The 24,814-nt window shown below is 42.4% G+C and overlaps 1 protein-coding gene across 2 annotated transcripts in view; it reads left to right on the top strand.

Moving 5' to 3' along the window:
- lama3 (laminin, alpha 3) overlaps positions 1-24,814 on the top strand; it is a 376,808-nt gene that overhangs the window by 330,422 nt on the left and 21,572 nt on the right. For both annotated transcript variants that reach the window (XM_043687604.2, XM_087986754.1), the window contains exons 68-75: positions 1,753-1,880; positions 2,834-2,977; positions 8,228-8,381; positions 10,291-10,466; positions 11,728-11,917; positions 16,239-16,391; positions 17,320-17,470; positions 20,546-20,676. In XM_043687604.2, the coding sequence (XP_043543539.2) occupies positions 1,753-1,880; positions 2,834-2,977; positions 8,228-8,381; positions 10,291-10,466; positions 11,728-11,917; positions 16,239-16,391; positions 17,320-17,470; positions 20,546-20,676 (1,227 nt within the window). The remainder of the gene's footprint in view (positions 1-1,752; positions 1,881-2,833; positions 2,978-8,227; positions 8,382-10,290; positions 10,467-11,727; positions 11,918-16,238; positions 16,392-17,319; positions 17,471-20,545; positions 20,677-24,814) is intronic.

Raw genomic sequence — 24,814 nt, 5'->3', positions numbered from 1 at the left:
ATTCCTGCTCCTAAATTCTAGGTATCAGGGCAGATAGAGCTTTGCATCTGAGAGGTGACACCTACAAAAATACATCACTCCATCAAAACAACATGGGGGAATCAGACTGCACTTTTCCAATTAAATCACTGGAGTCCGACTTGAAACCCATCACCTTTCTAGCCGGAGTCGAGAATGTTACCCATTGAAGCACAACTAACTCCTAACTAGTGAAAAGCAGAATAAAAAACCCTTGAAATACATAATAAAATGCAAGAACTCCACAGGAACTGTAGGAGTGACTGTCCTTGACGTCAAGGCCACATTTGACTGAATGGAGCATCAAGGAGGACTAACGAAATTAGGGTCAATGGGAATCGGATGAGAACTTCCCATTGATTGGAGCCATAACTGCAACAAGGAAGATGGTTGTGGTTTTGGAGATAAATCATTTCAACTCCAGGACACCTCTGCAGGAGTTCCTCAGGGTAGTGTCCTCAGCCCAACCTTCTTCAGCTGCTTCATCAATGATTTTCCCTCCGTCATAAGATCGGATGTGGGGGTGTTCACTGATGATTGCATAATGTTCAGCATTATTTGTGACTTCTCAGATATTGAAAGCAGTCTATATTCAAATGCAACAAGATGTGGACAATATCCATGCTTGGGCTGATAAGTGACAAGTAGCATTCGTGCCATACAAATGCCAGACAATAATCATCTCAAATAAGAAACAATCTAATCACTGTCCCCTGACATTCATTGTTATTACCATCACTGAAACCTCACTATCTACATCCTTTGGGTTACCATTGACCAAAAGCTCAACTGGATTCATCACACAAACACAGCAACTACAAGAGCAGGTCAGAGACTAGAAATGCTGCATGGAGGAACTCATCTCCTGACTTCACAAAGCCTGTCTAGTATCTACTAGGCATACTTCAGGAGTGTGCCTAGATGTGTGTTGCTCCAAAAACAACACAAAGTTTGACACCATCTTGAACAAAGCAGTCTGCTTAAGTGGCACCACATCCACAATCTTCCACTCCCTCCACCACACTTCCCTCAGTAGCAGAAGTGTGTATTATCTATAAGGTGCACTGCAGAAAGGCACTTTAGACAGCACCTTCCAAACCCCTGACCACTTCCATATAAATGATCAAGGGATACATGGGAGATACATGAGAACAACATCACCTGTAAGTCCCTTCTAATCTAGTCACCATCCAGACTTGGAAATATGTTGCCATTCCTTCAGTGTCACTAGAACTCCCTGTCTCCCTAGTGGCATTGTGGTTGTCCCTATACCAAATGGATTTCAGTGATTTAACGAGGAAGTTCACCATCACCTTTTCAAAGGCAACTAGGAATGGGCAATAAATACTGGCCCAGCCAGTGATGCCTACATCTCCTGTATAATAGAATAAATACAGACTTTAATGCATGTTACCACTACTGTGCAGGGTGATGGTGTCATGGTGTTGTGATTGCTGCACCTTGAGTAGGTCTCTGCCTTCTATTAATGGGAGCCTTATCTGTTAACTATATTCATCTTGCAGTCAACTAGTGGGCTGGTGGCAGATTGTTTAATTTCAAGATTTTAAACCCCTGCCTAATATTTTCCTGCCATTTTGGATAGTGGGGGAGAGACTAAATAAAAGCCATTTTATGAAATATTTTACTGAAAGTTCTCACGTTAGTTTGCAGTGTGGAACTTAACCAAACAGCTCAATTGTTTCTGACAGTAAAACAATATGTTTAACTTTACAGAATAACTTTGAAGTTTTCCTGGAAAATGGTAAAGTGATAGTTAATATACTGGGTAAAGTCCTAAAGTCTCGAAGCTCCTTTAATGATGGTGCCAACCACTATGTATCAATCCAGAGGAGAGGAAATCGGTAAGCTTATTCACATTTTATCAAGTCTGATGTTTGCTTTTTAATAGAACAAAAACTAGGGGGTGATGTTGCAGTTATGTCTTTAAACTAGTAATCTAAAGGCCCAGGCTAATGCTCCAGAGACACAGGTTCAAACTCCACCATTGCACTTATTCAATTCATAAATCTTGAATGTAAAGCTTATCTTATTTGATGGTGACTGTGAAACTGCCATTGATTGTCAGGAAAAATCCATCTGGTTCATTAATTACTAAGTAGGGAAAGGAAATCTGCTGTCCTTACTTGGTAAAGTATACGTTTGACTCTAGATGACATAACTGCCTGCTGACTTGCTAGGCCATTGAGTTCAGTTCTAGGGCAATTAGGGATGGGCAATGAAAGAATAAATTAGATTAAATTCTTAAAACATAATCTATATTCATGCAAGATATGCAGAAGCTGTTGAAGTAGAAATATTCCCTACAAAGTTGTTTTCAAAATATCTGATCCAATTTTTACAAATATGATTCAATAAGGTATATTGCATTATAGTTGAGAGTTATAAATCACTGTATAGACCTCAGTTGGAGCATTAGGCACCAACCTTTAGAAAGGATTTCCTTCCTGAGTACTGCATTAAAGAAAAGTTAAAGTTGTCACAGTTCCACCAGATCGTAGAGCTGTTCTCTGATTAGAAGAGATAACTGTGGTGGGTCACCACATTTCAGAAAAGGGACAAGGTTGAGAAGGAGAGTTTTTCATTGTAACCTCAACCAATGCAGAAATTGAATCCACACTGTTGGTACCAGTCTGCATTGGAAATCAGACATCCAGCCAACTGAGCTAACCGGTCCCCTGCATTTAATGTAAAATCTTGTATAAACAAATATTGGTTATCTCTATCCTGATATTACTACTTGAGAATCTGCTTTTTAGTATTTACCACTTTGCCTTTTGTTTTCAATAAAATCCAGTATCTATCTGAATGTGGATGATATGGACAAGCAGGAAGCAACAATACAATTGGGTCAGCCTGGAACAAAAGGTTTGGTTTATCTGGGTGGAGACAAAAACAGAAGGAATTTTGATGGCTGCATCAGCAATGTCTTTCTACAAAGGTAAATTACTCTCTTTCTTATTCAACTAGGGACAATGGCAACTGTAATTAATTTCAGCTAATATTGAGAAAAATCTTTAATAGATGGAGTTGTTGAGTGAACAGCGTTAATGCATTTAGGGAGTAGATAAATGCATGATGGAGAAAAGATGAATTAGAGTGGCAGGTGGTTTGTGTGGAGCATAAAGACCAAAACAGACCAAGATGATCTTTTCTGTATTGCAATTTCTGTCAATTCCAGTTGATAGAGTATGGACTAGTACAAAGAATCAGTGATCACACTGTTCAAATCTGGTTGATGATGAAGGTAGCAATACTGGAATATTTGGATAGAGTTAATTATGACATTAAAATCAATATTTTCAACAAAATTATCACTGCAATGAGTCCCACTCTCCCATCTCCCATCTTAACAGCATTGTGGGTCTAGAGATATCACATAGAATGCAGCAGTTTAAGAAGGTGGTTCATGACCATCTTTTCAAGGGTAATTAGGGATGGGCAATAAATGCTGAGTAAGTAAATGATGCTTCGCTGCTGGGAAAGAATGAGAAGCTTTTTTTGCGAGCCAGCATGGACAATATGAGCAGAATTCTACCAGATAGCAACTCCATGTCAATTTTGGCAAGTTTCATGATGGTTTTTTCCTGTAAGCCCTGCATGATTTTTCATGCTATTTTCTGAATCTCACCTCATCTTACCTTTGCTCGTGTTTGTATGGCCTCCTGCTCATCATTTCTTCCCTTTCACCAGAGGGTGTTGCTGCTCCCAACATCTTCTGTAATTCTGGTGTTGGTGTTATTTTTAAAGCACGTCTGTACATCTGGCTAAGCGCTATTGCCTGCCAGGAGTTGTCCTTCACCATGCACGGAGCAGGAGGGAACCAAACACAAATGCTTTTCAGGGCACATATGTGGCATGCTTTTGCAAGTACACATTCATAAAAATATCTTATTTAAGAACCATTTTACACAGTTTGCTTGTCTTTTGGGTTACCCTATCTTAGAGGCCTATCCCTGGATATGTCCTGTCCCAGGACAGGCCTAGCAGAGGTGGGAGTTCAGTGGTATATAGGCAGGGGGCCTTGCCTTGGGAGTCCTGAACATCGACTCTGATCACCATAACAGGTTGACAAGACATGGGCAAGGAAACCTCCTGTTGAATACTACATAATGTGCTCTCTCGGTTGATGAATCAGTGGTCTTCCGTGTTGAATACCATTTGGAGGAAGCACAAAGGTTGGCAAGGGTGTGGATATACTCTGACTGGGCAATTTCAATGTCACCACCAAGAATGGCTCAGCAGCACAATTTATCAAGCTCACTCTCAATAATTTCTCCTTTGAATCCTTCCACTTCCTCCAGAGGAAAGGGATAGCCATGGGCACCCATATGGGCCACAGCTATGCTTGTCTCTGTGTTGGTTACATGGAACAGTCCATCTTCCATAGTTACACCGGCACCATTCCCCACCTTTTCCTCTACTAAATTGATGACTGTATCAGCGCCATCTTGTGCTCCCACAAGAAAGTTGAACAGTTCATCAACTTCACCAATACATTCCACCTTGACCTTAAATTCATCTGGACCATCTCAGACATCTCTCTCTCCTCTTGCCGGATCTCTTGATCTCCATCAACGGTGACCGACTCAACACTGACATCTTCTATAAACCCTCCAACTCCCACACCTACCTGGACTACACCTTCTCACACCCTGACTCCTGTAAAAATGCCATCTCTTATTCCCAATTCCTCCGCCTCTGCCGCATCTGCTTCCAGGAGGACCAGTTCCACACCAGATGGCCTCCTTCCACACTTTCCTTCCCAAGTGGTTGATGATGCCTTCCAGCACATCTCACTTCCTGCACCTCTGCCCTCGAACCCCCCCCCCCCCCCCTCCAACTGCAACAAGGACAGAACCCCCAGTCCTCACTTTCCACCCCCACCAACCTCTGTATACACTGCATCATTCTCTACCATTTCCGCCACCTACAAATGGACCCCACCACCAGAGATATATTTCCCTCCCCACCCCATCTGCTTTCCATAAAGACCATTCCCTCCACGACTGCCTCGTCAAAATCCACGCCTCCCACCAACCGCACCCCCCTTCTCGGCACCTTCCCCTGCCACTGCAGGAATTGCAAAACCTGCAGTTTTGGGGAGGTACAACGCCTACTTGCAGAGCGCTTCAGATAACATCTCCAGGACACCTGCACCAACAAACCCCACCACCCACGGCCGAACACTTCAACTCCCCCTCCCACTCCGCCAAGGGCATGCAGGTCCTGGACCTCCTCCATCACTACTTCCTAACTACCTGACGCCTGGAGGAAGAACGCCTCATCTTCCGCCTCAGGACCTTCCAACCCCACGGCATCAATGTGGATTTCATCAGTTTCCTCATTTCCCCTCTCCCGACACTATCCCAGTTCCAATCTTCCAACTTAGCACCGTCCTCACGACCTGTCTTACTTGTCCATCTTCTTTCCCACCTATCCAACTCCACCCTCCCCTTCGGCCTATCACCTCCACCCCCACCACCATCTACCTATTGCACTCTCAGCTACCTTCCACCCAGCCCCACCCCCCTCCCATTTATCTCACCACCCCCTTGGCTCATAGCCTCATTCCTGATTCCAGCCCAAAACATCGATTCTCCTGCTTCTCAGATGCCGACTGATCTGCTGTGCTTTTCCAGTACCACACTCTTGACTCTAATCTCCAGCATCTGCAGTCTTCACTTTCGCCTAATGTATCAAGCTGGTCAGTTCCTAAAGGACATTGCTGTTAGACTGGGTCTGCAGCAGGTGGTGAGAGAACCAACAATGAGAAAAAACATTCTTGACGTCATTCTTACTCAATCTGCCAAGTAAAGATACATCAGTTCATGATAGTAAGAGTGACCATAGCCCTTGTGGAGACGAAGTCCCATCTTCACGTTCAGAATACCCTCCACTTTATTGTGTGACACTCTGTTAAATGGGACAAACTTCAAATATAACCAGCAACTGCAATTCTGGGCATCCATGAAGCGCTGTGAACCATCGACAGCAGCAGAATTGTACTCCAGCGCATTCTGCAATCTCATCGCCTGGCATATCCCCCAGTCAACCATTACCATCAAGCCAGGGGATCAACCCTGATTCAATGGAGAGTGAAGGAGGGAATAGCAGGAGCAGCACCAGGCAGATCTGAAAATGCATTGTCAGCCTGGTGAAGCTACCAAACAGGACTACTCGCATGCGAAACAACATAAGCAAAAAGCAATCTCAGAACAAATAGATTAGATGTAAGCTCTGCAGTTCTCCTATATTGTCATGAATGATGGTGGACAATTAAATTAACTAACAAAAGGTGGAGACTTCACAAATATCCCAATCCTCAATGATGGGGAGCCAAACATATCAATGCAAAAGATAAGACTGATATCATTTTCAGCCAAATGTATCAAGTGGATGATCCATTTTGGCCTCCTGCAGAGGTCTCCAGCAACACAGTTGCCAATCTTCAGCCAATTTTATTCACTCCTCATGTTATCAAGAAACAGTTACAGACATTGGATACTCCAAAGGTTTTGAGCCCTGACAACATTCTGACAATAGTACTTGTGCTCCAGAATTTATATCACCCCTCGCCAGGCTCTTCCAATACAATTAAAACACTGGTTTTAATACACACCTGACAATGTGTAAAATTGCCCAGATATATCCTGTACAAAAAAAGCAGGACAAATCCAAACCAAACTAATTACCAATTGCTCCATGAGTCTACTCTCGGTCCTCAAGAAAATGATGGAAGGTGTCATCAACAGTGCTATCAAGCAGCACCTGCTCAGGAACACTAAGTTTGGGTTCTGCCAAGGCCAGTAAGCTCCTGGCCTCATTACAACCTTAGTTCCAGCACAGACAAAAGAGCTGAATTCTAGAGGTGAGATGATAGTGACAGCACTTGACATCAAAGCTGCACTTGGCTGAGTGGGGTAGAAAGGAGTCCTAGCAAAACTGGAGTCAATAGGAATCAGGGGAAAAGGTATCAAGTTGTTAGTCATACTTGGCACATGGAAAAATGGTCATGGTTGCTGACAACAGTCATCTCAGTTCCAGGACATCTCTGCAGTAGTTTCTCAAGGTAGTGCCCCTGATGTTCACAGATGACTGCACAATATTCAGCATTTTTTGCAGCTCCTCAGATACTGAAGCAAATGCAACAAGATCTGGACAATATTCATGTTCAAGTTGACAAGTGGCCAGTAACATTCATACCACACAAATGGCAGGCAATGATCATATCCAGCAAAAGACAATCCAGGTGCCCTTTGACATTCAATAGCATTACTAAAATGGAAGTCACCACTATCAACATCCTGGGGTTTACCATTGACCAGAAATTCAACCAGACTCCCCATATAAGTACAGGGCCTACAAGAGCAGGTGAGAGACTAGCAATATTAAAGCCAATTAACTCGGCTCCTGACTCCCCATAGCCAGTCCACCATCTAGAAGGCACAAGTCAGGAGCGTGTTGAAATACTCCCCACTTGCCTGAATGGGTGCAGCACCAATAATGCTCAAGAAGCTTGACATCATCCTGGACAAAGCAGCCCATTTGATCAGCACCACATCCACAAAGATCCACTCCCTCCACCACTGACACTCAGTAGCAGCAGTGTGTACTATCTGCAAGATAAACTGTAGGAATTTACGAAGGTTGCTTTGACAAATTCACGACCACTATCATCTAGAAGGATAAGGGCAGCAAATACGTGCAAGCCTCCCCCAAGCTACTCTGACTTGGAAATACATTATTATTCCTTTCTTGTCACCAGAACAAAATCCTGGAACTCTCTCCCTGAGGGTATTGTGGGTCTACCTACAGCACATGGACTGCAGCGGTTCCAGAAGGCAGCTCACCCCCACCTTCTCAAGGGGCAACTAGGGACAGGCAATGAATGCTGCCCAGCCAGCAACACCCACGTCTCACAAGTGGAGAAAAAAAATGGTGTCTTGGTGTGGGAAATATTACTCATTACTGAAATTATTCTGAAACAGTATTGATCATTGCATAATTGCAATTAAAGTATATAAGGATTAGCTTATTCATTTGTTTTATTAATATACCTTAAAAATCCATTAAAGCATGGTAAATTAAGTAGAATTGGTGATTTGACAGAATACTTTGTTAAAATTATTATTATAAACAGGTGGACTGGGGCTACAATGGATATGGCTAATCATGTCTCTCCCTTTAGGAACCGTGAATCACCCAGAATTGAAAATTTGGCATTTTCAGTTGAGGACACCGGAGTGTACCTTGACACCTGTCCCCAGCAGAGAGCACCAGAAATGCTCATGTTGAAAGAGGGCAGAAAATGGAATGGTCAAGAGACAGTTAAAACAAACAAGGTATGCAAATTCTCTTGTTCCTCAGGATAATGTAAGCAGCATTAATGACCAATGTATCCTAAAGAGAGAGCTAAGAAGAGCCAGACAGTGACATAAGAAATCATTGGCAGATAGGATCAAGAAAAACCCAAAGTCTTTCTGTAGGTATATCAGGAATAAAAGAATGACTGGAGTAAGATTAGGGCCAATCAAGGACAGTAGTGGGAAGTTGTGCATGGAGTCAGAGGAGATAGGGGAGGCAATAAGTTAATATTTTTCGTCAGTATTCACACTGGAAAAAGACAAATTTGTCAAGGAGAATACTGAGATACAGGCTACTAGACTACATAGGATTGAGGTTCACAAGGAGGAGGTGTTAGCAATTCTGGGAAGTGTGAAAATAGATAAGTCCCTTGGACTGGATGGGACTTATCCTAGGATTCTCTGGGAAGCCATGAAGGAGATTGTAGAGTCTTTGGCTTTGATCTTTATGTCATCATTGTTTACAGGAATAGTGCTAGAAGGTTGAAGGATAGCAAATGTTGTCCCCTCGTTCAAGAAGGAGAGTAGAGACAACCCTGGTAATTATAGACCATTGAACCTTACTTCAGTTGTGGGTAAAGTGTTGGAAGAGGTTATAAGAGATAGGATTTATAATCATCTAGAAAGGAATACGTTGATTAAGGATAGTCAATACAGTTTTTGAAGGGTAGGTCGTGCCTCACAAACTCTATTGAGTTCTTTGAGAAGGTGACTAAGCAGGTCAATGAGGGTAAAGCAGTTGATGTGGTGTATGTGGATTTCAGTAAGGTTCCCCACATTAGGCTATTGCACAAAATATGGAGGCATGGGATTGAGAGTGATTTAGTGGTTTGGATCAGAAATTGGCTCGCTGAAAGAAAACAGGGGTGATGATTGATGGGAAATGTTCATTTACTAGTGGTGTACCACAAGGATCTGTTTTGGGATACCTGCTGTTTGTTATTTTTAAAAATGACCTGGATGAGGACATAGAAGGATGGGTTAGTAAATTTGCAGATGGTACTAAGGTCGGTAGAGTTGTGAGTAGTGCCAAAGGATGTTGTAGCTTACAGAGGGACATAGATAAGCTGCAGAGCAGGGCTGAGAGGTGGCAAATGGAGTTTAATGTGGAAAAATGTGAAGTGATTCACTTTGGAAGGAGTAACAGGAATGCAGAATACTGGGCTAATGGTAAGAATCTTGGTAGTGTAGAAGAGATGTACATAGATCCTTGAAAGTTGCCGCCTAGGTTGATAGGGTTATTAAGAAGTCATACAGTGTGTTAGCTTTTATTAGTAGAGGGATTGAGTTTCAGAGCCATAAGGTCATGCTACAGCTGTACAAAACTCTGGTGCGGCTGCACTTGGAGTATTGCGTACAGTTGTGGTTGCCGCATTATAGGAAGGATGTGGAATCTTCGGAAAGGGTTCAGAAGAGATTTGCTAGGATTTTGCCTGTTGTGGAGGGAAGGTCTTATGAGGAATGGCTGAGGGACTTGAGGCTGTTTTCATTGGAGAAAAGAAGGTTGAGAGGTGACTTAATCGAGACGTATAAGATAATCAGAGGGTTAGATAAGTGGACAGTGAGAGCCTTTTTCCTCGGATGGTAATGGCTAGCATGAGGGGACATAGCTTTAAACTTGAGGGTGATTTTCTATAGGACAGATGACAGAGGTAGTTTCTTTACTCAGAGAGTAGTAGGGGTGTGGCATAGCCTGCATGCAACAGTAGTAGATTCGTGAACTTTAAAGGCATTTAAATGGTAATTGGATAAACGTATGGATGAAAATAGAATAGTGTAGGTTCTATGGGCTTCGGTTTGGTTTCACAAGACAGTGCAACATTGAGGGCCGAAGGGCCTGTACTGCGCTGTAATGTTCTATGTTGATAGAAAGTTTTCTTTGTCACAGAATGGAAAGAATCAAAAGGTTAATCCTGATTATTCAACTAAGGAGAATACAGGCCAAGAATCAAAGGACTGCCTGTTGCCATGGCAACCAAAATCAGTCAGTGGTGCCTACCAATTTGGAGATTCACCTGACAGCAGATTGGAATATGACTTTGTTCCTGAATCATTTAAAGAGAGGTAAAGTGAATTATTATTTATAATCTGTCAATATGTATGTTTAACGAATATCTGTTATAATGCAAATTTGCATACTCACTCCGTTCCATTGGGATTTAAAAGAAAGTACTTCATTTATTATGTGGCTTGATACTTGTGTTAGAAAACAGCATTTCTTGAATCTCAACCAGGAGCATGATAAAAGACCAAAATACTGCAGATGCTAGAAGTCTGAAACAAACACTTCACCAGTTCTGAAGGAGAGTCATAACGGAGTTGAAACGTTAACTTTGTTCCTCTCTCCGTAGATGCTGCCAGACCTGCAGAGTTTCTCCAGCATTCTCTGTGTTCCTTTCATAATGAAAGGCACTCTGATATAATTTAACGCTGCTTTGTGACCAATGTCATTACTAGGTGGAGCACCACATATGCACATGTAAAATTGGTGTATTGTTTGTTATTTTTAAACTTGCATCCAGCAACAAATGCCATTTATCATAAATGTCACCTTATCCTGTGTTTGCATAAATAACTATAATACCTTGCATATTAAAAATCTGGTCTTAAATGTTGGCCTTAAATGTGACTATATAACCATTGTCAATTGTCAGAAAAACGCACCTGGTTCACAAATGTCTTTAAGGGAAGGAAATCTGCCATCCTTGCCTTGCCTAGCCTACAGGTGATTCCAGACACACAGCAATGTGGTTGATTCTGAACTTATCTCATCAAATAGCTGAGTAAGCCACTCAGTTTAATGACACTTAGGGATGGGCAACAAATGCTGGCCTTACCAGTGACACTCAACCATGAGCAAATTTGTTTAAAAATCTATTATAGGGAATTCAATCAATATGAATAGTTGTTTATTCCCGGTACAATCTGTAAAGAAAAAGTCCTGTGTAGCTCAGAGTCTTGCTGACTGGTAGAAGATATCAGATATCACACAATATCATAGTCCAACAGGTTTATTTGAAATCACAGGCTTTCAGAGCACTGCTCCTTCATCAGGTGGAGTGGTAGAAGATGGAACAGAGTGTTGTAAAATATCTTAATATTTTCAATTCCAAACACTAATGCACCGCTTACTGTGCTGTGAGTTTTTGTTCTGGATCAGGGAATAATATCAAGTGCTTCCACTGAGTATTATTAATACTGTGTGCAACTACATATGTGCAGATGGATCATGTTGGCCACTTTTAATGGTGCCACCCTGTCTCCTGTATTGGGAACACTCACATTGATGTTTTAAATACAATATTTACATAATTCCATTTTTCAGGTCAACATTCTCCATCAATGTGCGAACAGTTGCAACAGAAGGAACCATCTTTTATGTAGCAGATAAGTCAGGGAAATCCTCCATGATACTTTATGTTTCGAGAGGTCGTTTCATCTTTTCTTTTACTGTTAATGAGAAGAAACTGAAAATTAAGAGCAAAGCAAAGCACAATGATGGAAAGTGGCATACAGTAAGTAAACACTAGCTTTTATCTGCAAATACAAGGCATAGTAATGGGAAGATGTGCATGGAGTCAGAGGAGATAGGAGAAGTGCTAAATGAATACTTTTTGTCAGTATTCACACTAGGAAAAGACAACGTGGTCAAGGAGAATACTGAGATACAGGCTACTAGACTAGATGGGATTGAGGTGCATAAGGAGGAGGTGTTAGCAATTCTGGAAAGTGTAAAAATAGATAAGTCCCCTGGGTCGGATGGGATTTATCCTAGGATTCTCTGGGAAGCCAGGGAGGAAATTGCCGAGCCTTTAGCTTGATCTTTATGTCGTCATTCTCTCCAGTAATAGTGCCAGAAAACTGGACGATAGCAAATGTTATTCCCTTGTTCAAGAAGGAGAGTAGAGACAACCCTGACTTGGGTTGTGGGTAAAGTGTTGGAATAGGTTATAAGAGATAGGATTTATAATCATCTAGAGAGGAATAGGTTGTTTAAGGATAGTCAATACAGTTTTGTGAAGGGCTAGGTTGGGACTCTAAAATTTTATTGAGTTCTTTGAGAAGATGATCAAATAGGTGGATGAGATTAAAGGTGTTGATGTGGTGTATATGGATTTCAGTAAAGCATTTGATAAGGTTCCCCATCGTAGGCCTTTGCACAAAATATGGAGGTATGGGATGGAGGGTGATTTAGTGGTTTGGATCAGAAGTTGGCGAGCTGAAAGAAGACCGAGGGTGGTAGTTGATTGGAAATATTCATCCTGGAGTTCAATTAATAGTGGTGTACTGCAAGGATCTGTTTTGGGTCCACTGTTGATTGTCATTTATATAAATTACCTCGATGAGAGCATAGAAGGATGTGTTAGTAAACTCGCACATAACACTAAGGTCAGTAGAGTTGTAGATAGTGACGAAGAATGTTGCAGGTTACAGAGAGACAGAGATAAGCTGCAGAGCAGGGATGAAAGGTGGCAAATGGAGTTTAATGTAGAAAAGTGTGAGGTGATTCACTTTGGAAGGAGTAACAGGAGTGCAGAGTAAAAGCAAAATTACTGTGGATGCTGGAATCTGAAACCAAAAGAAAAAAAGCTGAAAATCTCGGGATCTGGCAGCATCTGTAAGGAGAGAAAAGAGCTGACGTTTCAAGTCTAACTGACCCTTTGTCAAACCTTTGACAAAGCGTTAGTTAGACTCAAAGCGTCAGCTCTTTTCTCTCCTTAAAGATGCTGCCAGACCTGCTGAGATTTTCCAGCTTTTTCTTAACAGGAGTGCAGAGTACTGGGCTAATGGTAAGATTTTTGGTAATGCAGAACAGCAGAGAGATCTCGGTGTCCAGGTTCATAGATCCTTGAAAGTTGTCACCCAGGTTGGTAGGGTTGTTAAGAAGGCATATGGTCTATTAGCTTTTATTAGTAGAGGAATTGAGTTTTGGAACCATGAGATCATGCTGCAGCTACACAAAACTCTGGTGAAGCCACATTTGGAGTATTATATACAGTTCTGGTCACCACATTATAGGAAGGATGTGGAAGCATTGGAAAGGGTTCAGAGGAGATTTACTAGAATGTTGCCTGGTATGGAGGGAAGGTCTTACGAGAAAGGGCTGAGGGACTTGAGGCTGTTTTATTTAGGGAGAAGAAGGATGAGAGTCGACTTAATTGAGACATATAAGATCATCAGAGGGTTAGATAGGTTGGACAGTGAGAGCCTTTTTCCTCGGATGGCGATGGCTAGCACGAGGGGACATTGCTTTTAATTGAGGGATGATAGATATAGGTCAGATGTCAGAGAGTAGTTTATTTACTCAGAGATCGGTAGGGGCGTGGAACGCATTGCCTGCAACAGTAGTAGACTCATCAACTCTAAGGGCATTTAAATGGTCATTGGATAGGCATATGGACGAGAATGGAATTGTGTAGATTAGATGGGCTTCAGATTGGTTCCACAGGTTGGTGCAACATCGAGGGGCCAAAGGGTCTGTACTGCGCTGTAATGTTCTATGTTCTATATATAGGGAAAAGGTACTTCTGGGAAATTGTACTGTTAGTCTATCTGTTGGCTGAAACCATTGCCTCACTCCTAACATAGAAAATAGGAGCAGCAGTAGACCACTTGGCCCTTTCAGCCTGCTCCAACATTCATTATGATCATGCCTATTCATCCAATTTAATAGCCTGTTCCCACATTTCCCCATATCCTCTGACTCCTTTAGCCCCAAGTGCTATATCCAATTCCTTCGAGAAATCATACAATGTTTTGGCCTCAACCACTTTCTGTAGTAGTAAATTCTATGGGCTCTCCGTTCTCTGGGTGAGTAAATTTCTCCTTATCTCAGTCCTAAATGGCCTATCCTTTATCCTTAGACTATAACCCCTGGTTCTGGACTCCTTGATCATTGGGAACACTCGTCCTGCATCTTACCTGCCTAGTTATGTTTGACTTTTATAAGTTTCTATGATTCCCCCTCATTCTTCAGAACACCAGCAAATGTATTTCTAACTGATTCAGTCTCTCCTCATACATCAGTCCTTCACTGCCCTCCCTCTGTAGCAAGAACAACCTTCCTCTGATAAGGAGACCAAATTGCACGCAATATTCCAGGTGCCGTCTCACTAGGACTACGTATATTTCCAGTAAGACATCCCTACTCCTTTATGTAAATTCTCTCACTATGAAGGCCACAATACCATTTTCCTTCGAGTACCTGCTGCATCTGCATGCTTACCTTCAGTGACTAGTCTACAAGGATACCCAGGTCTCACTACACATTCTCCTCTCTCAATTTATAGCAATTCTGAGAATAATCTGCCTCCCTGTTTTTGCTCCCAAAGTGGATAACCTCACATTCATCTGTGTTATACTACATCTACCATGTATTTGCCCACTCACTCTGCTTGTCCAAATAACAAATCTCACTATCTTTCCTTCAGGCCTACAACCCTCTCGTTAGTTCTGGTCTGTGGCACATTCACAGTTCCATTTCACCACCATCGATGTCTGTGCTTTCAGCTGCTTCAAACCTGGATGTTGAATTTCCATTTCTATAGTGTTCTGAGTCATAAAGCACAGAAACAGACCCTTCAGTCCAACTAGTCCATGCCGAACATAATCCCAAACTAAACTAGTCCCACCTGCCTGTGCTCAGCCCATATCCCTTCAAACCTTTCCTGCCTCAACATTCCTCCTTTTATCTTAATGACACCCATTAAATCCTGCTGTATGAGAAGAAACCTTTGGTCGCCTTAACTCCTCAAGTGGTTCAATATCAAAATTTGTCTGACAACACTTCTGTCAAAAACCTTGGGACTAAATTAAAGTATTTTAGAAATGCAAGTTGTTGTCAATATTTTGATCATGGCATCACAAAACTCAAGCTGTATTGCTTACACCAAGCTACCAACAGCAGAATTTATTTTCTAAATGGGGAGAAAATTCAGAAGTCTGAAGTGCAAAGAGACTTGGGAGTTCTAGTCCAGGATTCTCTGAAGGTAAACTTGCAGGTTGAGTCAGTAATTAGGAAGGCACATGAAATGATGGCATTTATCTTGAGAAGACTTGAATATAAAAGCAGGGATGTATTTCTGGGCTTCTATAACGCTCTGGTCAGACCACATTTGGAGTACTGTGCACAGTTTTGGGCCCCATATGTCAGGAAGGATGTACTGGCCGTGGAGCATATTCAGAGGAGGCTCACAAGAATGAAAAGCTTAACACATGAGGAACGGTTGAGGACTCTGGGCCTATACTTGATGGATGTTATAAGGATGAGAGGGGATCTAATTGAACTTACAGAATACTGAATGGTCTGGACAGAGTAGATGAATTGCCCAATTTCTGCTCCTATGTCTTATGGTCTTATAAATACAGCCAGTATGTAACCGGTAAATATTTGATTTTACAATAAACAAATAGGAAATTCTCGAAGAAAATCAAGTTAACAACACAGTAGGCCATTTGATCCATCCAACTGGAGAATCCTAAATTCTCCAAAACTATAGAGTCAATTTTTTTCTTCTCTTTACAAACACTCCTATTGTTTCTGAGTATTTAACCTCTACCTAAATGTCATGTTGCTTCAGCTGCAATAGCTGTTTGTGGTGAAACGGGTACTTTGCATGTAAAAAAAACTTAATCTATTAATATTTTTGTTAAAATTGCATGTATCTGAATAAGAAAAGTTTAAAAATATGTTGTGGAAAGTTGAGTTGCATTAAGAAATTCATTCTGTAATACAATTTACAAGAACAGTATTGAATAACTTAATTGCATTTTTCTATTGACTCCTGTACTGCTCCCCTCCTAATTTACCATTTTGTAATTAATTTCCTTTTAAAGGTGGTGTTTATCAGAGAAAATAATAAAGGAAAGCTCATAATTGATGGACTTCGGACACGACATGCCAGTATTAGCGATAGTGCACTCCTGAAAGTTGAATCTCCATTCTATTTGGGTGGATTACCCTCAGGCAAAAAGCGACACAATAGGAAGGTAATGTGGAATTGACAATCTCTCTGTGGCCTTGCCCACCCTCCCAACTTTTCAATGCTCTCCAACCCAACAGCCCACCAAGATCACTGCAATTCTTCGATTCTGGCATCTTGTAAATTGCTGATCGTAATCATTCCGCCGTTAGCACCCAGTTTTCAAGGGCCTTGGCTCTGGAATTACTTCCCCATACCTTTTTCTCTTTCTCTCGCCTCTTTTAAGATACCTCCTAAATGTTCCCATTTTTACCATGGCAGCATAGCAGCAGGAAGAGGCCTGTTCTGTTGTTGAGATCACAGCTGATCCATGATTTAACTCTGTACACTTTACACCATAACCCTTGGTAAACAAAAATCCATTAATCTCAGAGTTTAAATGAGCAATTGATCTAGCATCAGTTTCTTTTGGCAAAAATAAGTTTTAAATCACTACCGCCTTTTCTGTGTTGAATATTTCCTCACTTCAACCCTTAAAGATTTGACTTTAATTTTTAGATGATACCTGGTAATACTAGCTTCCCCACTCAGATGGAAAATAAAGTATTTCTACTATCCTCTCTGTTCTCCTTCATATCTTTAAACTTCTTTTTTTAACAAATAACTGCCGGGTCCTTTGTTTTCATTTTGATGAATTTCTTCCATGCTAACTCCAAGGTCAATATATCCTTCCCAAAATTATAACCAGAACGCAGATATAGGATAACCAGGGCTTTTTATAAGTGAAGCATATTTCTCCTCCCTTGTTTTTAACTACTCTGGATATAAAGGCCGGTGCTTGTTTGTTTGAGTATTTTCTGTACTTGTTGATCATGTTTCATCCGTAAGCTTTTTGTCACATATTTTGGTCAAGTGGTCCTGTGTTGGCCTATCCAGAATTTATATAGTTGTGGTCATAATTTTAATCCATTAATTGTCTTTTATTTTTCAAACAGCTACATGGTTTTCAGGGATGTCTAAGAAACTTCAAAATGGATGGTAGTGAACTGCATTCTCCATTGCACACATTTGGAGTCACACCATGTTTCGACGGCAAGTTTAAGCAAGGGGTCTATTTCTCAGCCAAAGGAGGATATGTTGTTTTAGGTTTGTCAAATCCTTAAGTTACTTGTGCCTTCTATGAAAAGAAAACTTTTCTGAAATTATTTTTGCTTCCACATGTGATGAATGAAAACTATTTGTTAGGTAGCATTCTGTCTTCTGAATTAATTTATGAGTTAAGTCCTTCTTCAGGAACTTCAACACAAACCCTAGCCTGTCCCTCCAATGCAGTGCACTCTCAGAGAGTCAGTGCAAGAGAACACTGTACTGTCGGAAGTTCATTGCTGAGGGGGCACTGTCGAAGGGTCAATGCTGAGGAAATGCTCACTGTGGGAGGATCAGCACTGAGAAGGCACCACACTATCAGGGGGTCAGTGCTGAGGGAGCATCACACTGTCAGGGGATCAGTGCTGAGGGAGCGCCGCACTGTCAGAGGGTCAGTGCTGAGGGAGCATCACACTGTCAGGGGGTCAGTGCTGAGGGAGCATCACACTGTCAGGGGATCAGTGCTGAGGGAGCGCCGCACTGTCAGGGGGTCAGTGCTGAGGGAGCGCCACACTGTCGGAGGGTCAGTACTGAGGGAGCACCACACTGTGTGGGGGTCAGTACTGAGGAGGCATCGCGCTGTCAAGGGGTCAGTGCTGAGGGAGCGCCGCACTGTCAGGGGGTCAGTGCTAAGGGAGCGCCACACTGTCGGAGGGTCAGTACTGAGGGAGCGCCGCACTGTCAGGGGGTCAGTGCTAAGGGAGCGCCACACTGTCGGAGGGTCAGTACTGAGGGAGCGCCGCACTGTCGGAGGCTCAGTACTGAGGGAGCGCCGCACTGTGTGGGGGTCAGTACTGAGGAGGCATAGCGCTGTCACTGGGTCAGTGCTGAGGGAGCGCCGCACTGTCAAGGGGTCAATGCTGAGGGAGCGCTGCACTGTCAAGGGGTCAGTGCTGAGGGAGCCCCACACTGTCGGAGGGTCAGTAATGAGGGAGCACCACACTGTGTGGGGGTCAGTACTGAGGAGGCATCGCGCTGTCAAGGGATCAGTGCTGAGGGAGCGCCGCACTGTGTGGGGGTCAGTACTGAGGGTGTGCCGCACTGTGTGGGGGTCAGTACTGAGGAGGCATCGCGCTGTCACTGGGTCAGTGCTGAGGGAGCGCCACACTGTCAGGGGTCAGTGCTGCGGGAATGCCACGCTATCGGGGGAGTCAGTGTTGTGGGAGCGTCACACTGTCAGGGGGTCAGTGCTGAAGGAGCGCCACACTCTCAGGGGGTCAGTCTGAGGGAACGCCATACTGTCAGGGGGTCAGTGCTGAGGGAGTGCCACACTGTCAGGGGGTCAGTGCTGAGGGAATGCTCAACTGCTATGAAGATAGGAGCTTAGGAGCAGAAGTAGGCCATTCAGTGCCATAAGCCTGCTCTGCTGCCATTCTATATCATCACTAATCATCTATTCCACATTATATTCCCATATTATCTGCATATCCCGTGATGTCACTGATATCAAAAAGCCAATCATCTCTGTCTTGAAAATATTTAATGACTGAAGTTCCATGAACCTTGGATAGAGAACTTGAAAACTTCATGATCTTATGAATGAATAAATTCCTCATTTTGATCATAAGTGGCTTGCTCCTTATTCAATTCAGGAGTAGAACATTTCAACAGTACAGATCCCACTTTCTCCCCCCATTGGTGTCATTGACACAAGAACTAGAACCTACTTCTCACACACCAATCTTTGTACCATCTTTTCTAATCTTTTTTGCCTTAAGCCAATTTGCATGTGGTTCAGATAGTAAACAGAGATTATTACCTTTGATGTTCTGCTTTCAAATTATCACCTGGCCTCTCATACTCCCTTAGTAGAGTCTCTTTCCTAGCTCAGCCTCCATATGTTATTGGTACAACATGGACTACAACAATGGATGCTCCCCCTTCCACTGCAAGTTCCTTTCCAAGCTTGAGCAGATATTCCAAAGTCTGCCACTGTCATGCAGACATTTGGACTCTTGCTCTTTGCTCAATTTCCCTTATCATCCTGCCTGTTACTACCACAACATTTCCTTTCCCTCCCTCCCACTTGAATGGCTTCCCATGCCATTATTAATTAACTCATCCACATTACAGCCCTCAATCTCATGCAAGACCAGCTGGACCTGACAGTGCGGCACTCCCTCAGCACTGACCCCCTGACAGTGTGGCACTCCTTCAGCACTGACCCCCTGACAGTGTGGCACTCCTTCAGCATTGACCCCCTTGACAGTGTGTCGCTCCCTCAGTACTGACCCTCCCACAGTGCAGCACTTCCTCAGCACTGACCCTCCAACAATTATAAGAGGTGAGGCTCTTGTGGGCCTGACCTCAAGATTACCCTACTTGAGGTCACATCCTCCTCTTCCTGATCACTAGCCAAATCAGAAGATTCCATCATGAGAGTTGTGAATGCCTCTTGGAATATATTGGGAAGGGAGCATTCATCTTCCCTGACATATCGCAACATCTATAGCTGAGCCTCCAGTGCACTACCTCTGAACTGAAATCCCTGCTGTGCAGACATTTCCCGCATATCTTTTGGCCTGGAACACACTAATTCCCACATCCTGCCATTTTTATTGTGTTAATTAACTAATAATCTTAATTGATTTGTAATTTATAATGTCTATATCTTGCAGTCAGTTTCATGCTGGCTGTAAACTTTATCAAAATTAATAAATGCTAGAATGGTATTTTAGGGCTTTTTCTAAAAATAAAGCTTTTGCAATATCAGTTGCACAGTCCCGAGCAGCAGTTGCTCACCAACCAGTCAACCTGTGATCACCTTTATGGCAATGTTTCAGATTGTTATAGATTTGCAGTCTATGAGACTTGCTGTGACAAATTGACTACATTTTCTCTATTACAACAATGATTACAATGTAAAATGCTTTGGGACATTCTGACGCAATGAAAGGAGCTGCAGGCATGAAATTTTTTTTTCTCTCTCTCTCTCTGCTCTTTTTCACTGAAACTGCAGCTTAATCTGGTAAGGAAGCACAAGTTGTAGTGCCCTACTGTGCACTAGCACAGCACAACCCTATAAATATTATCATCAATATCCTTCATTACTGATGTCTGAATGCTTGTTTTCAGATAACTCATTTGTGGTGGGCAAGGACTTTGAGCTCCTGTTTGCAGTGCGCCCTCAAAGCCAGACTGGAATCCTCTTTCATATCAACAGCTCTCAAGGAAATTATCTCAGTCTATATATGTACAAGGGAAAGGTAAGAATAATTCTTAAATAATCAGCTACATACCATTAAATTTTATTTACCTTCTGTGTTTTGTATTAAATGGGTTGTTACAATCTATAGCTGAAAATGTGTTGCTGGAAAAGCGCAGCAGGTCAGGCAGCATCCAAGGAACAGGAGAATCGACGTTTCGGGCATAAGCCCTTCTTCAGGAATGGCTTATTCCTGAAGAAGGGCTTATGCCCGAAACGTCGATTCTCCTGTTCCTTGGATGCTGCCTGACCTGCTGCGCTTTTCCAGCAACACATTTTCAGCTCTGATCTCCAGCATCTGCAGTCCTCACTTTCTCCTGTTACAACCTATAGTCTTGCTGCAAGTATTGTTTCAGGTATAACAGTGTTTACCAGTCCTGAAAGCATTCTGAAGTCAGGTATGTCCAATATCCAATAGCATATAAAAGATTTGTTATCACGGTTAAAGTCCATGGAATGAAAGGGGTACTAGCAGCCTGGGACTAAGTGACAAGGAACAGAGAGTAAGGATGAATGATTGTTTTTTAGGCTGGAAGCATTATGTAATTGGCTTCCCCAGGAACTGTTTTTTGTCACCTATACTAATGGACATAGACTTTGATGTACAGGACACAATTTCAAAATTTTCAGACTGACACAAAGATTTGGAGGGATTGTAACTGTTTGGACAATAATGGTAGATATTAAGAGGACATAGACAGGCTGGTGTAATTGGTCAATACATGACAGATGAAATTGAAGGTTCAGGGAATCAGGACATCTATATGCACAAGTAATCTGACTGTGGCAAGACAGGTTGAGAAAATAGTTTGTAAGGCATACAGGATCCTGGTCTTTAAAAGATAAGCAAAGAGTACAAAAACTTCTTTTGTTTTGGCAGACCCTCAGGGTTGAGGATGTCTTGCTTCCCTGAGATGGTGGGTGGGTTTCAGCAGTGGTTGAGTCGTCATGTCTTGAAATTGCATACTCAGTCTTAGGTGGGTGAAATGCCCTGGATTCTGCATCCGCATTCCACCTGCTTGCACTGGCCTCCCTGTACTCCATTTGGTGACACTCAAAGTGTTGATGCCTTCATGGATGCTTCTTCTTCAGCTTGTGCATGTAGTAATTGTAATGAGGTCAGCTGGGTGGACCTCATAAATATGAGTTCCCTGATTGGGGTTCTTAATCTGGTCCAATTAGGGAGCCCGGTTGACAGATGCAAACAGGAGTGTCACAGGTTCTGTTCACTCTGAGAGCTGGCTCAGTGTCAAGAACCTTTCAAATGAAAATAAAGGGTGACTTGGTGATGGGATACCAGCCTCTGTGGAGTGATTTCAGTGCACTCTAGGGCAAATGATTCAGATGTGTCAATGTGGATGATGCATTTGTTTTAGGGTGCTCTTGTCACATTTTCTCTGCCCTCTCTAGAAAGCTCTCCCGAGTGATTGCAGAGCATTTGTTTAGATTGTCCACATGCCTGACATGACTATGTGACTCAACCATTGCAGCTAGTCATGTGTAATCCATACCTTGGTACTGGGACATTGGCCTGGGAAAGGAGATGCACATTAGTACACCATCCTGCCAGTGATTTGCAGGATTTTGTGATGGCAGTACTTGTGATAACTCTCAGGGATTTGAGGTGTCTGCTGTACATGTTTCTGATGTATACAGGAGTGTGGGGACTAGGGTTGCTGTATAGACCATGAGTTAGGTACTGGATTTGAGGTCTTGGACTTCAAACACTCTATTCCTAAAGTGTCCAATGGCTGCACTGGCACATAGAAAAACAAGGCATTTTTGATAAACCCGTATAAAGGAATAGAGTTTAAAGTAGGGTAGTGCAGCTGGAACTGTATAAGGCATTAGTGAGACCACACCTGGAGTATTGCGAACAATTTTGATCCCCTTGAGGAGGGGTATAGTTGTGCCGGAGGCGATTCAGAGGAGGTTAACGAGATTGATACCAGAGATGAAGGGTTTGGCTTATGAGGAGAGAATGAACAGTTTTGCAGCTTGGCTTCATGAAAGGGAATTTGTGTTCGACTAATTCATTACAATTTTCTTGAAGAAGTCTCAAATCAGAGTACACAGAAGGGGCCTAGCTGATATGCTATATTTCCATAAGGCATTCAGAGGTATATCACAAAAACTTAAGTCATAAGATAACACCCCATGATGTTGGAGATAGTATATTGGCATTGATAAGAAATTGGCTAATGGGCAGGAAACAAAGAGGAGGAAGTGGTCCTAGTTCTGATCCCTGTGAAAACCACTGGTCAAGAGGTTATTTTTCATTTTAGTAACTTGTGACCAATCGGTTTCACAGGGATCAGAGCTGGGACTTCAATTGTTTACAATATGTATTAATAACTTGGAGAAAGGAAGTGAATATACTGTAGCTAAATTTGCAGATGACGTTAAAATACTTGAAAAGACTGGTTGTAAGAGGGATACAAACAATCTACAGAGAGATATTGATAGGTTAGGTGAGTGGTCAAAATGTTGGCAAATGGAGTATAAAGTAGATAAATGTGAAGTTGTTCATTTTGGATAGAAGATCAAAAGAACAGAATATTATTTAAATCGAGAAAACTGCAGAAAGCTGCAACACAAAGGGACTTGAGGGTACCTGTACATGAAACACAAAAAGCTAGCACAGAAGTGCAGCAGGTAATCAGGAAGGCCAATTGAATATTGACCCTTATTTCAAGAGGGTTGGAGAATAAGAGCAGGGAAGTCTTACTGCAGCTGTCCAATGTGCTGGTGAGATCACATCTGGAGTACTGTGAGCAGTTTTGATTCTCTTATATAAGGAAAGATATTGGAGGCAGTTCAGTGAAGGTTCATTCGGATTAGCCTTGGCATGGAGATACAGCTCTTAGAAGCAGAGGTTTAACAGGCTAGGAGTCTACTCAGAGCTTAAAAATGTGTTGCTGGAAAAGCGCAACACATTTATAAGCTCTGATCTCCAGCATCTGCAGTCCTCACTTTCTCCTAGGAGTCTACTCACTGGAGCTTAGAAGAATGAGAAGTGATTTCATTGAAACATATCAGATTCTTAAAGGGCTTGACAGGGTAAATACTGAGAGGATGTTTCCCCTCATGAGAGAGTTTAGAACCAGAGGGCATAGCCTCAGAATAAAGGAATACCAATTTAAGACTAAGATGAAGAGGAATTTCTTCTCTCAGAGCCTTTGGAATTCCTTGCCATAGAGAGCTGAGGGGGCAGAGTCCTTGAGTATATTTAAAGCTGAGAACGATAGATTCTCAATCAGTTGGGCAATCAAGGAATAAGGGAAAAGGGGAGGAAAGTGGACAGGAAGTATGTCAGATCAGTCATGATCATATTGAATGGCAGAGCAGACTCTTAATTCCCCTTAATTCTCTTAATGCAAAAACCCATCTAATTGTGTCTTGAATATATTTAATGAAGCTGCCTCTACTGCTTCCTTGGACAGAGAATTCCATAGATTCACTAATCTCTGGGAAAAGCAGTTCCTCCTCATCTCTGTCCTAAATCTACTCCCCCTAACCTTGAGGCCATGTTCCCTAGTCCTAGTCTCACCCACCAGCAGAAACAGCTTGCCTGCCTCTATCTTATCTATCCCTTTCATTATGTTTCTAAAAGATCCCCTCTCACTCCTCTAAATTCTAGCGAGTACAGTCCCACGCGACTCAACCTCTCCTGATAGCGTAGCCCCCTCATCTCCGGAATCAACCAGGTGAACCTTCTCTGCACCGCCTCCAAGGCCAGGAGATTCTTCCTCAAGTAGGGAGACCAGAACTGCACACAATACTCCAGGTGCAGCCTCATCAACACCTTGTATAATTGCAGCAGAACCTCCCTGCTCTTAAATTCAATCCCTCTAGCAATGAAAACCAATGTTCTGTTTGCCTTCCTGATTATCTGTTGCACCTGCAAATCAATTTTTAGTGATTCCTGTACAAGCACCCCTAAGTCCCTCTATACAACAGCATGCTGCAATCTTTCACCATTTAAATAATACTCTGACCTACTATTTTTACTTCAAAAGTGGATAACCTCCCATTTACCAACATTGTACTCCATCTACTAGACCCTTGCCCATTCACTTAACCTATCTAAATCTTTCTGCACAGTTTGCCTTTCCACTCATTTTAGTGTCATCAGCAAA

This window comes from Chiloscyllium plagiosum, unplaced genomic scaffold, assembly GCF_037043375.1.
Source record: "Chiloscyllium plagiosum isolate Xiang-an unplaced genomic scaffold, Cpla_swu_hap1 HiC_scaffold_4, whole genome shotgun sequence".
NCBI classification, from domain to species: Eukaryota; Metazoa; Chordata; class Chondrichthyes; order Orectolobiformes; family Hemiscylliidae; genus Chiloscyllium; species Chiloscyllium plagiosum.
This window is presented reverse-complemented; position numbering and strand designations above follow the sequence as displayed.